Raw genomic sequence first — 12,626 nt, forward strand, 5'->3', positions numbered from 1 at the left:
GGATATTTTCTATTAACTTCTTGGTCACGAGTCCTCTCTTTTGCTGTGTTCAATCTCCAGTAAAATACATCTTCTCTTGTCTTCTCAGCAGCACCTGAATCACTTCCTGCTGCTTGGATTCTTAGTTTCACAGCCCCATGCTGCTGTGGAAGCAGTGGATGCCTGGAGGATGAAAGTGGTATATAATACCAAATGCATCTCGGTATACATCTTTCTTTTTGGGATCTTGGCTCCTCAAGTCCTGACTCCCTTAGTAGCCCTGAACTCTAAGTTTTGAATTCACAGATTCATAAGACTGCTATAAATTCAGCTCAGATATTCAAGAACTCACTCTTTTAGCCCCCTTTTCACCACCAGTTTTTTAAACCTCTCATTCTGCATTGCTTACAAATGGAAATACCTAAAGGGAAAGGTGGCAGTACATGTGGGGGTCACTTCTGCGTGCTCTCCTTCTCTTTGAAACCCTAGACAACCCAAGACTGATGATGTTCAATGGGTGGGTTGCTAGAGAATCTTAGATATGTCTCAAAAAAATTTAAAGATCATTAATTAAATTATTTTCAAAGTATTTCAAAGCCCAGTATGTGGGAGAGGTCAGGGAGTACATGCATCAATGTTCATGTCCAGTTTTTCTAGTTGTCATGGAAGGGTAATCTTTGTATAGGTGACTCTACCATAAACTGGAAATGCAAAATCCTCCATTTGCTTTTAAAAGGATCTTCAGGAGAATTTTGAAGTAGCCTGTAACATTTCAACTGCCATTCTAATTATGAGGATAGTGATAAAGGAAAAGATATTCCACTTTTGAGGGTTTCACATTTCTAGGAGTGTCTTCAAGGTAACCAGAGGCAGAAGTAGGGTTGGGTGAAGAGTAAGAAGGGAGAGAGGATGGAGGGGACAAAAAAGATCACATATTTGGAAAATGAGAAATACCGAAGTGTCTTTAAAAAGTACTTAAAAGGATTTTCCCCAAAGCAATTATCTGACTTAATGCTAACTGCTTATTTGCTGACCTTCTGTGTTATTTGCCAATTTAGAGTGTGGCCAACCCTTCCTGTTTTCATTTAATTTACCCCTGTGCTGCTGGGTAGCTAAGGAAGAGAAAAACGTTTCATTTTTTGGTGGAGACAAGCAGTGGTGAGGTAGGTTTTTAAGTCGTGTGGCGAGTCAGGGGGTATGTTCAGGTCCAACTTATTTAGGGCCATTGAATAGGAGTTGGAATTGAGTCACCAGGGTGTTTCTCCTAAACAGCAATGTATATCCTCTCCTATCTGGGTAGATAGGGTCCCCTTTTCTCCATCCCCACTGCTAGGTCCTGGTACCTCCTATTTCTTTCCCCCTGAATCCCTCCTGGCAGCACCTCCCTAGCCTGCTTCTCTTCAGTCCTAGGTTCATAAATCTACTTGCTAAATAAAACGAAAAGAATCTTCTAGATCACAGCCTCATAGGACCTCCATGCTAGCCTCCTTTCCCCCATCAATCCAAGTAGCAAGAGGGATTTTTATAATACAGCTTCTGTCTAGCATCATTTTAACCCCCTCCCAGCTCATGCTAGTGTTTAGGATGAAGTTCACACAATCTGTAAGACCCCAGAGATCTGGTTTCTGCATGAGCTTTCCCCTGCCTGCTCCTGCCCACCAGGTTGAGTTTCAAATCCAGCACAGTCCATGGGGTACCACAGGCTCTCTCCACATGGCCACTCCAGCCATGCCTCTCTGCTGCTCTCTGGCTGATGGCCTTCTTTCTTCTACTCAGCCCAGGGAGCTCTCCTTTGGGACGCCTGCCAGCCCTCTGTCTGAATCAGGTGTCCTTCCTTTGTGTCCCCAAAGCCTCTTCTGCCTGGGGCACATCGTGCCATGTTGTCATTGCTTACCTGTTTCCCCTGAGCCTAATTATTCCCTCAGGTCTTTCATGTCTATTTCCCTGGGGCCTAGCACATTGCCTGGCATAAAGTAAGCACCCAATAAATTTCAAATGGAGCATATGTTAAGTTCCCTATAAAACCTCAGCCACTGTGATTTCTGCCACCGGTCTCGGTGTTCTCCCTGGAAGTGCCTTCAGTTTCCGAAGTCAGGAGGCTCTAGTAAGGTTTTTAGCAGGAGGAGGTAGATTCTTGCCTTTCCCTCTGTCAGAATAAAAGCATTTATTAGGGGCTTTAAAATTTCAGAAACTTCGGTTTGTAGTATAGTGTTAGTGACTAAGGTCTGTGCCAGAACCCTAAGCCTCTGTCCATCCTAAGGAGTTCCTCCACTTAATTGCAGAACTGAGCTCAGGGAAGCAACACTTCCAAAAATGAAAAGGAAACCAATAAATGGTACTGCTGCTTTTCCTTTGCAGCTCAGATAAAACAAGCACAGTGTGGGAAGGAAGGGTCCTCCTTCTTGGGGTGCTGGTCTGTGTCTAATTGCTGCAGCCTCCCTTACCTCCACCCACAGCTCAATGTGGGTTGGGTCTCTTCTGCCCGGAGCTACTGGAACATGTAATAAGGAGCTGCTTTTCAAACATCTTAATTAAAACAGGTTCATGTAGTCATTGCCCGAGAGCAGCATTTGTACCCCTAGATGTCCGAATTCATTACTCATGCAAAATGAGGTATGCTGTGACTAACATTTCCCTCCTCAGCTGTCATAGCTTGAATGGCTACATTTAGAAATAGCTCTGGCCCAGTATAGTGGCTTATGCCTGTAATCCTAGCACTCTGGAAGGCCAAGGCAGGAGCATCCCTTGAGCTCAGGAGTTTGAGATCAGCCAGAGCAAGAGCAAGACCCTATCTTTACTAAAAATAGAAAAATTGGCCAGGCATTATGGTGTAATCCCACCTACTTGGGAGGCTGATGCAGGAGGATCACTTGAGCCCAGGAGTTTAAGGTTTCTGTGAGCTATGATGACACAATGGCATTCTCCCCAGGTGCCAGAATGAGACTCTGTCTCTAATATAAATAAATAAATGAACAAGGAGATAGCCCTTACTCACAGCCCCTGTTTCTTAATTATGTGTCATTTATTCACATTATCGTAGTGTGTGAACCATTTTTCTTTTCTTTTTTGCAGTTTTTGGCCAGGGTCAGGTTTGAACCCATCATCTCCAGTGTATGGGGCTGGCGCCCTACTCCTTTGAGCCACAGGTGCTGCCCCAATGAACCATTTTTCTCTCACCCTCTTTGCTCTTATGTAAACAAGTACCTTTTTAGCATGACATCAGAACCTAAAGTAGTTGGTATGATTTTTTGTTTAGTATTTTCTGGACAACAAGGAAAGTAGATTTGCTTCTGGTTGCATTTGTTGGCTTTGGGAAAGGAGGCAATTTTCAAGCTCCCGTGCCTGTGCTGCCTTGTCTATAAAATGGAGGCAATTAATTTACAAGCTTGTGTATAGGGAGGATTAAGTAAAACAGTGTCTGAGAAGAGCTAGCCCAGTCACTAGGACACCTTTGGTAGCCAGGAAACGTGAGGTTGCTTCTGTCTCCCCAGGTTGTCTTGAGAAGGGTAACGTGATTACTGACTTGTTTCATCCATGGTTTAAATGCAAAACCTTAAGATCATTAACCTTAAAGAAGCACTGGAGAATTTCTTTGTAGACACATTGAGATTGCATGCATGCATTCCTGTCCACATCATCATCAATAATCTGTACGTTCTGGTTAGTAGAGGCAGTAGACTGGGAGGATCTGGATCCCCGCCATGTGCTTTGCTCCCAGACAGGACATGGGTATTAAAGGTCTGTTCTTAAAATCAGGAGTTCAAGAGGATCTTCTGGAAATAGTTTGTCCAAAGCCTCTCTCATCACTCCCCTGGAGAGGTCCTGTATTTCATTTATGCTGAACGATTGGCTTTATTCCCAGCTGAATGCTTTCTTGAACACATGCAAATCATCTGCCAGTTGCTCAGCCTCCCACCGTGGAGGCATCTGTGCCCCCTTGTTCTGTCTCTCATGCCCCACAGCTCAACAGCCACTGGAGCAGCCATGGAGACCATGTCTGCCTCCCCCTCTCACCTAAGCTCTCCTGCCATCCCCTCTGCTGGGCTGCTCCAGTGAGCTGCACTGGAGAGATATTTTATCTGCCTTCCAGGGTCTCTAAATGTGTTCTGCTCACCACTCTGTGTCCTCAGGAACTCAGGCAACACAAGGTTCCATGGCCCAATAAATTGGGACCACTACCACCCTCTTCTCAGAGACAATGGCATGAAAACAGAAAGCATAAACAAGGCAGAATAAAATCTTCTTTATTTTGGTTTAATTTGGTGTCCCCCAGCTTATTTAATCACACTCTCTTATTTACTCTGTTCCTGGGGAACCGAGGTTGCCAGGACCCACCATGGAGAATGCTGCCACAGTTTGTGGATGGGCTGCCACCCATTTGCTCGTTGAAATAGCTTTAAGCCCAAATGATAGGCTCAAATTTGGGCCAGTCAAGGCATCCAAATGATGATATGCTGTGTGTCATTAAAGAGAACGTGGTACTGACAGGCCATCAGGATATATGCTAAGTGGATAGAGCAGGGTATAGTGTGAGTGGAGCTGCCACTTGTGGCATGTGCTTAGACCGGATAGATACTTAAATATCCCCAGACTGGGAAGCATGTGTATCTGTAGGGAGGGGGGAGTAGGCTTTCGCAGTGCGGGCATACTCCTCTCTGTGTGTCTCCTGGGACCTTTAGAACTTTCTAACATTTTGAACACAGTGCTTCTGTGCTCCAAACTCCAAAACTAGAGAATAGCATGATATCCTTGGTCCATGCTCATGGCCCTGAGGTTGGCCTCTGTCTGCTTGCCTCCCCAGCTTTTCTTTTTATTCCCCAACAGGGCTATACCAACTTCCTTGCTGCCTACCACTTTGTCTCTCCCCAGGGACTCAAATGTTTATATCACTTTCCTTTGCCAGTTTCCATGCCCCACTTGGAAGCTCTTGGAGCCACCCACCCCCTATAGAGTGTGCAGGCCCAGAATGAGGGACTACCCACCAGCTTCACTCCTGTCTCTGATTTTAACTCCTGAGACTGTGGGAGCCTAGAGTCCCCCACAGACATTTAGGGAGGAGTTTGCATGGCATTCTTTGCAGAAAGGCTAAGAACTCCAGGCTGAACAGATGTCACTCAAAACACTTTGTAGCTGTGTACCCCAGGAGAAAATGGTCTTCTACCTTCCCTTTGTATAAAGGGAGGATAATAAGCCTTTGCTCACAGTGTTTGGGCATGTCACACACATCCCTGGTATACCTAGCACAGGGGCTGGCTTCTTGTAGATATTCAGATCACATTCACTCTCTTCCCTTTCTTTCCATTGCAAACATCAATTTACTATTCCTCTGGGTCTTGAGGTTCTTGGATTCCAAAGGAAAGATCTCAGGCCAGAAGTCAGATATTCATCTATAGCTCCACCGATGACTAACTTTGAGACAACACTGGACCCTTCAGTGTCTTTGAGTCCTCTGCCCTAATACAAAATATAAAATTCATATTTATCTCAGAAGAGCTTTGATTATTAAAACACTGTGAATGCAAAGGATTAGCAACGTGAACGCTGATGCTCTCCTGCCTCCCAACTGGCTTCTAAGAACATTTGGAAGATTTGTAATGTCTTCCATATGCTCAAGGAAGATGATTTAAGAAAGGAAAGGTGAGGTACAGAAGAAAAGTCCCCATGCATCAATGCAGTGGCCTTGGGCAAGACACTAACAACACCCTTGGCCCCAATTACCTCATCTAAAATATGAAAGTAAGGAAATCCTACCTCACAAGGGTGATTGTAAGGATCACGTGAGGCAGTCTGTGTGGAAGGTCTTTGTAAACTGTGAAATGTTCCACAACCGTCAGCTGGGATTAGTAATGAATGCATGTTTTTGTTTATTATTTCAGCGGAGGGTGCAGGATGTCATCAGCCCCATCGTGTTTGAGGTGGCCTACAGCCTTGCCGAGCATGTGACTGGAGAGGAGGAGAGGGAGCTACCAGCCCTGACACCAGTTCTTCGCTGGAAAAAGGGACATAAGATTGCCCAAAAGAATCAGGTCAGAACCTTAAAGCTCCCAACCAGGAACCAAGGTGTCAGATGCACACAGTGGGAGTAATGGTTGAACAGTGGAGAGAGCTGTGGGGCTGTCTGCTAGGAGGTCACAGCCAGGGCAGCTAGCCCCATCCCTGAGCCTCCCTTTCCTAATCTGCAAAAGGATGAAATATATGATTTTCAGGGTTGCTTCTACTACTATGGGATTGAAACACATTGAGACAATTCTTAAGCTCTTTGAAAATTACAGTCCTTTTGAGTTCATGAACTGGCCACTTGGCTCCTATTCCTTAATTGTTTGCAATGTTTAGGTTAGTGCATAGTAGGCATAGAGAAGTGTTTGGGGTTTGAAATGTCCACCCAGCTATTCAACTGAGATTTTTACTAAGATATCCCATTTCCTCCCAAAATCTCTTCCACGTTGTTTTGGGTCAGGTTTCCTAGAAGCAAAGTCTGAGAGAGAAATTTGGGAGCACATGGTAATATTGGCTGTGCTCTTGGGGGAAACCTATAAAGGAAAGGTAGGAGGCTGGACAAGGATATGGTCTTACCTCAAGTCCAGCTGTGGGATTCTAGAGCACACATCATATTAGAGAGTTGTCCTCTTCTTGAGGCAAGAGGACTGGCCTTTTGTACCCCGTATCAGTGTGGGTGTGGAAGAGGAGTATAACCACCTCTCAAAAGAGGAACCCTTCACTCAAGGACAGTTTTCTACAGAAGAAAGCAGATGTGAGCAGTTCACTCCCTATACTCACAGCAGATGGATGATGGGCCAAAATTGACTGTGCTCACTCCACATAAACATACAACCTCTGGGAAATACTGACAAGGGATTTTGATTTAAAACACGAACTTCTTTCAAAGCACAGGTGTCCCAGGAGGGTGGCCTATAAGTTATGCTGGTCATTGATACTTGGAGCAGACTCTGGAGGACTGAGAGAAGAGACGGAGCAACACAAGGTGTCCAAGAGGGTGGGCAGAGAGGAAGGCAAGGAGAAGAGAATAAGATGAAAAGAGAAGGAAGGAATGACTTCTGGTTTGATTGACAAGTAGAATTTATGTCCACTTCTGAAAGTGAACTGGGGAGAAGAGGTTAGCTTGGGAACTTAGTAAATCATAGTATTATGATAACTTCTAGATAATTAATCCAGTCTTAATATATATTACTGTGCTTTCTAAGGTGGAAACTTGCTAGCCTGATAGACTTACTTATATTTGTATTAAGAAAATGATCCAAACTTGGAGTACTGGGAATCACTTCAGGGTCCTCTCTGCTTGTCATATTTCTGAAAGGAATGAAGTAGTCAACTATTAGTATCTTGCTGGCTTCTGGGAGTATTTTCTGCAATGAACCCAACTGAAAATCTATCAGTAGCACAGATATGGGCCATCTTTAGTGAACAGCACCTGAGAACCATTACTGTCACTTTTAGATTCAAGCAACCCAATCAAAGAGATGCAGGGGACAGATTAGTATCAAATGCTGTTCCTAATCACCTCTGGTTCAAGATGGCAAACCAAGCACACACATTTAGAGAACCCATTGCAATGATTATAAATGAATAGATTAGAACAAGGAGGAAAATGCTGTAGGGGAAAGGGTATCAGTTATTTTCAGTATTGGCTATATTTCTATTTAGTTATATCTTATAATTTCCTGGAGTAAAGAAGATGGAAGAGTGTTGATGGGTGAACTTGAACTATATGTAGAGGGACTGAGTGCCTCACTACCCAAGAAGCTATAGTCACAGTCATGCCAGCAGTTGTACAGGGGGCAAGAGTGAGAAGAGGGGCTGAAAATGGGGGTGGGGAATGAGGATCATTGTTAACTGAAAATTATTAGCCAGGAATGTTCCTCTATAAAAGAGTTGAGTAAACTGCTTGAGATACTATGGGTTTCCCAAAGGAAAGTCTTACTTCTTTGGCATTTGAAATCACCAGTTTAAGAGTTAGCTCTCCCTCCCACCCTCCACACAAACACAGCCACAGGTTTTCTAATCAGCTCTTTCAGCTTATTTTTAAAGCCAAGATTAGGGGTTGCATGAAAGATAGGTGAAAATAAACCAACAGAATAACTGATGTTAGAGATTACAAATTTGTTTTTAAACCCACAATACCTTAAAGTCTATATGATTAACACAAGAAGATTTAAGAATATATTCCATCCCTCAGAGGCAAGGAAAAGGTTTTTGCAAATTAAAAATGTAGTTGCAGAGCCAAAAATTCAGTAGAAAGAGTAAAAGATAATGGTAAGAAATTTCCCAGTAAGAAGAGCTAAAAGGCTGGGTGCAGTGGCTCATGCCTATAATCCTAGCACTTTGGGAGGCTGAGGTGGGAGGATTATTTGAGGCCAGTTCAGGACCAGCCTGAGTAAGAGTGAGACTCCACGTCTATGCACACACATACACAGAAAAAATAGAAAAATCAGCCAAGTGTGGTGGGGCACATTTGTAGACCCAGCTACTCAGGAGGCTGAGGCAGGAGAATGTTTGAGCCTAAGAATTTGGGGACCTAGCCTAGGCTACAGAGTGAGAACCTATCTCAAAAGAAGAAGAAGAGCTAAAAGATAATAGAAAAGTAAAGGAAGTTAAAAGATAAATCTCCAAGGTCCAAAATCTAAATAATAAAGATATCAAAAATGAAAATAGAAAATGAAAAAATTAAGAGAGATAATAGAATAAAATTCCCCAGAATTAGAGATGCTATTTTATTTTTAATTTAAGGGGCCTGCTATCTTAAAAGCAAGATAAACCAAAATTATCCTAGACATATTATTGTGTCTAGCAGATCATTTTGTCATTGCTCCCAAGACAAAAAGAAAATTCTAAATGTGTCCCAAGAATACAGGATGATGGTAGTGGGGAATATATGTCATCTTATAACAGAATGAAATCAAACTGAGTAGTCCATTAGACTTTCGATTATGAAGATTAAAAGCTAGAAGATAGTGTAATAAGGGCTTCAGCATTCTAAGGGAATAAAATTTTGAAATTATAATTTTATTTTTAGTCTAACAGCCAAATATAAAGTAAACATGAAATCACTTTTCAGAGAAGTAAGGACCCAGAAAGTTTACCTCCCTAATAAACTTCTACAGAAATTATCTGAAATACAAATTGAATTTGTTTCAATTTATTTAAAAACAAATTATCTGAAATGTATTCCAGGACAAATGTATAAGAACCAAGATGTAGGCTACAAGAAACTCTGGAGCTAACTCCCAGAAGTCTAATAACAATAAATCCTAAACAATAATTGATCCAACTTCAAACAGAAGATCAATGAACTTCAAAAAAATGAAGCCAAGCAATAAACAGAATGATGAAAAGGGGGTAAATGTTCAAGATACAGTTCAGATTGAATGTATTTCTTCTATGGGCAAGAAAAAAATATATAGGCAGTCAAAAACTCCTGGAAAAATAGAAATATAGTCAGTACCTGTGCATATGCTCTTTGACATAGGATGAGTTACAGGTTATATCCTAATAAACCCATCATAAGTTGACAAAATTATAAGTTTACAATGAATTTAATACACCTAACCTACTGAACATCATAGCTTAGTCTAGCCTACCTTAAATGTCCTCAGAACACTTACATTAGCCTATAACTGGGAAATATCTAACACATAATTTATTTTATAACAAAGAGTTGAATATCTCATATAATTTGTTGAACACTGTAGTGAAAGTAAATAACAGAATGGTTGTGCAGTTACTCACCATTAAGATAACAGCTGAAAGGACATTGGTCCTAAAGAATGTTTGAAGCATTGAACTAAAATTAATTTCTGTATGATGGGGATACTGTAGTGATAGGGTCATCAATTTCTCCCTCTTCTGAGGAGGCTTAAGAGTAGTTGGTAGAAGGCACTGAGGTATCGGCAGTCAGTGGCTTAGCAAACAGAATGTTCTTCAGAAAGATCCCAAGTTATCAGTTGTTACCTTTGTGATCACTGACTGGGAGCTGAAGGTTGCAGCCACTACCTAGCATTGTGAGTATCATGTCACTAGTCCAGGAAAGATCAAAATTTAAAATTTGAAGTACAGCTTTTATTGAATGTGTATGGCCTTTGCACCATTGTAAAACTGGAAAATCATAAGTTAATCCATTGTGAGTCAGGAGCCATTTGTATGTCATGGTTCAAATATAAAACAAGTTAAAAATGTAATGGAAAAATAACCTATTTTGACTATAAGATGTTTTTTTGTAAGCCTCATGGTAGCCACAAAGCAAAATCCTATAGTAGACACACACAAAATAAAAAAGCAAAGAATCAAAATATACCACTAGAGAAAATCTCTTAGTCACAAAAGAAGACAGCAGGAGAGGAGAAAGGGACTAAGGATCTACAAAACAACTAGAAAACAATTAACAAAATGGCGGTAGTAAGAGCTTGCCTATCAGTCATTACCTTTAATATAAGTGGATTAAATCTCCATTCAGAAAACCTAGAGTGGCTCAGCAGATAAGAAAATAAGACCCAGCTAAATGCTGCTTACAAGACTTGCTTTACCAGTAAGAACATACTTAAACTGAAAGCAAAGACACACAAAAATGCAAACAGAGACCAAAAGAGAGCAAGAATAGCTATATTTAGATAAAATAGACTTTAAGGCAAAAACTGTAAAAACAAAGAAGGTCCTTTAATGATAAAGGGATGGTTTATCGAGAGGATATTACAATTTTATATGCACCCAACATCAGAGCACCTAAATATACAGCACAAATATTAATAGATCTGAAGGGAGAGGTAGACTGTGACACAATAATAGTAAGGTTCTTTAGCACCCTACTCGTAGAATGGACAGATCATCCAGACAAAATCGATAAGGAAACTTCAGAGTTAAACTACACTCTAGGCCAAATGGACCTAACAGACATTTTCAGAACATTCCATCCGACAGCTGCAGGGGATACACATTCTTCTCAACCGCATGTGAAACACCTTCCAGGATAGATCATATATTAGACCACAAAAAAAGTCTTAATAAATTTTAAAAGATTGAAACCATGTCAAATATCTCTTCTCTCCATGATGGTATACAAACAAAAAATCAATAACAGGAGAAACTTTTGGGAAATTCACTAATACATGGAAATTCAATAACAAGCTGCTGGACAAACTATAGGTCAATGAAGAGATTAAAAGGTAAATTTAAAATATTTTTGAGGCAAACAAAAATGGAAACACAATGTACCCAAACTGAAAATAGGTAATTTTGAGCAAGCACAAGAGAATATGGAAGAGAAGGTTCTTGATAGTAGAAATATTCTCTCTTAAGTAGGAGAAGAGTTGAACATCCTTGACTTTAACTTTGCTGCTATAGAGGAGGATGTAGATATATAATCATTACACTTGTCTTAGCTCAACTGTGAGCAAGGGTCATGTGGCCACATTGGCACCATTTATTGCTTTTCAGTAATTACAACCCCAAATCAAAGCTCTGGTGATAATATAAAATGCAAATATCATCAAATTTGCCTATGTAATGGTAAAAGCATAACAGAAGTTCTTTTAATGTCTTAATAATCTTTTAAATTGGTGAGTTGACAGATATTCCAAAACTTGATAAAATGAGAAATAGCTGTTCTTTACTAAAAATTACAAAGATCACCAGAGCAATGCTTTTTAAAGTGTGGTCCCTGAGCCAGTGGTATCAACCACTTTTGGGATCCTGTGAGAAATGAAAATTCTTGGGCCTACCCCAGACCCACTGAATCAGAGACTCAAAGGGTGGGACCTGCAATCTGTGTGAGCCCCACTGCAGTAGAGGAGCTAATGCAATGATTTGCCTGTCAGAATTCGGAAGGTAGAGGGGAGGCGGACACTGATAAGTGAGAAATTCCTGTCTATCAGGAAAGGAATAAAGTAAGATTACATGCAGATCTGATAAATCAAGGAATAGGAGTATCGGCATGTTTTCTAGAGAGACGTAAATAATCATCAAAAGAAACAGAGAAAGACAAAGATAGTAGTGCTGCCCCTGGACAGCAGGACTCAGTGTGAGGAGATGTGTGACAGCGGATTATGATTATTATTTTTAACGGTGTGATTCTTTAGTGGAAATGAAAAGAAAAGAAAAATATTGTTCTTAGATTGGGAAGATTGTTCTGAAGCCTGAGAAAAATTCTGGGAGAGTCATTCTTGCTCATTCTCCTTTTCCTGATTATGAAAAAAGAAAAAAAGGGAATTGAATGATCTCCCTCCATGTGTCCTCCAGATGTTGGCTCAGTCTGATTTTGAGAGCTAGGCCTACTCCGGGAGGCAGAGCTGATCTTTAACCTGTGTACATGCAGCACTTCCACACAGAGCATCTCACCTCTTTCCTAGGAAAGAGCAAACTCAACAGAGCTCTTTAGGTCATGTTGCCAGATAACATCAGGGTTCAACTACTTTAAGTGCCTTAATCTCTTCCCCTAAAAGGCCCTGAGCCTATGTTGGTCCACAGGAGTGTACAGAGAGGTGGATTACATCATGATGATCCTTTAGAGTTTGGAGTCTGCCACCATTGATGGCCTAGTTCAAATGGAATAGCTGCACAGACAGTGACTGTGACATGGGGACAGTGACTAAAGGCATGTTAAGGCTTACTGATGAACCTGAGGTTTGTTGCAGTGAGCT

At 41.3% G+C, this 12,626-nt stretch overlaps 1 protein-coding gene across 1 annotated transcript in view; it reads left to right on the forward strand.

Annotated features, from left to right (window-relative positions):
- Nucleotides 1–12,626, forward strand: part of ITGA9 (integrin subunit alpha 9) — a 346,390-nt gene that overhangs the window by 160,714 nt on the left and 173,050 nt on the right. The window contains exon 16 of the mRNA XM_003781794.3: nt 5,856–6,005. Coding sequence (XP_003781842.1) covers nt 5,856–6,005 — 150 coding nt within the window. The remainder of the gene's footprint in view (nt 1–5,855; nt 6,006–12,626) is intronic.

Source organism: Otolemur garnettii, unplaced genomic scaffold, assembly GCF_000181295.1.
Source record: "Otolemur garnettii isolate 467f Iridium unplaced genomic scaffold, OtoGar3 scaffold00002, whole genome shotgun sequence".
NCBI classification, from domain to species: Eukaryota; Metazoa; Chordata; class Mammalia; order Primates; family Galagidae; genus Otolemur; species Otolemur garnettii.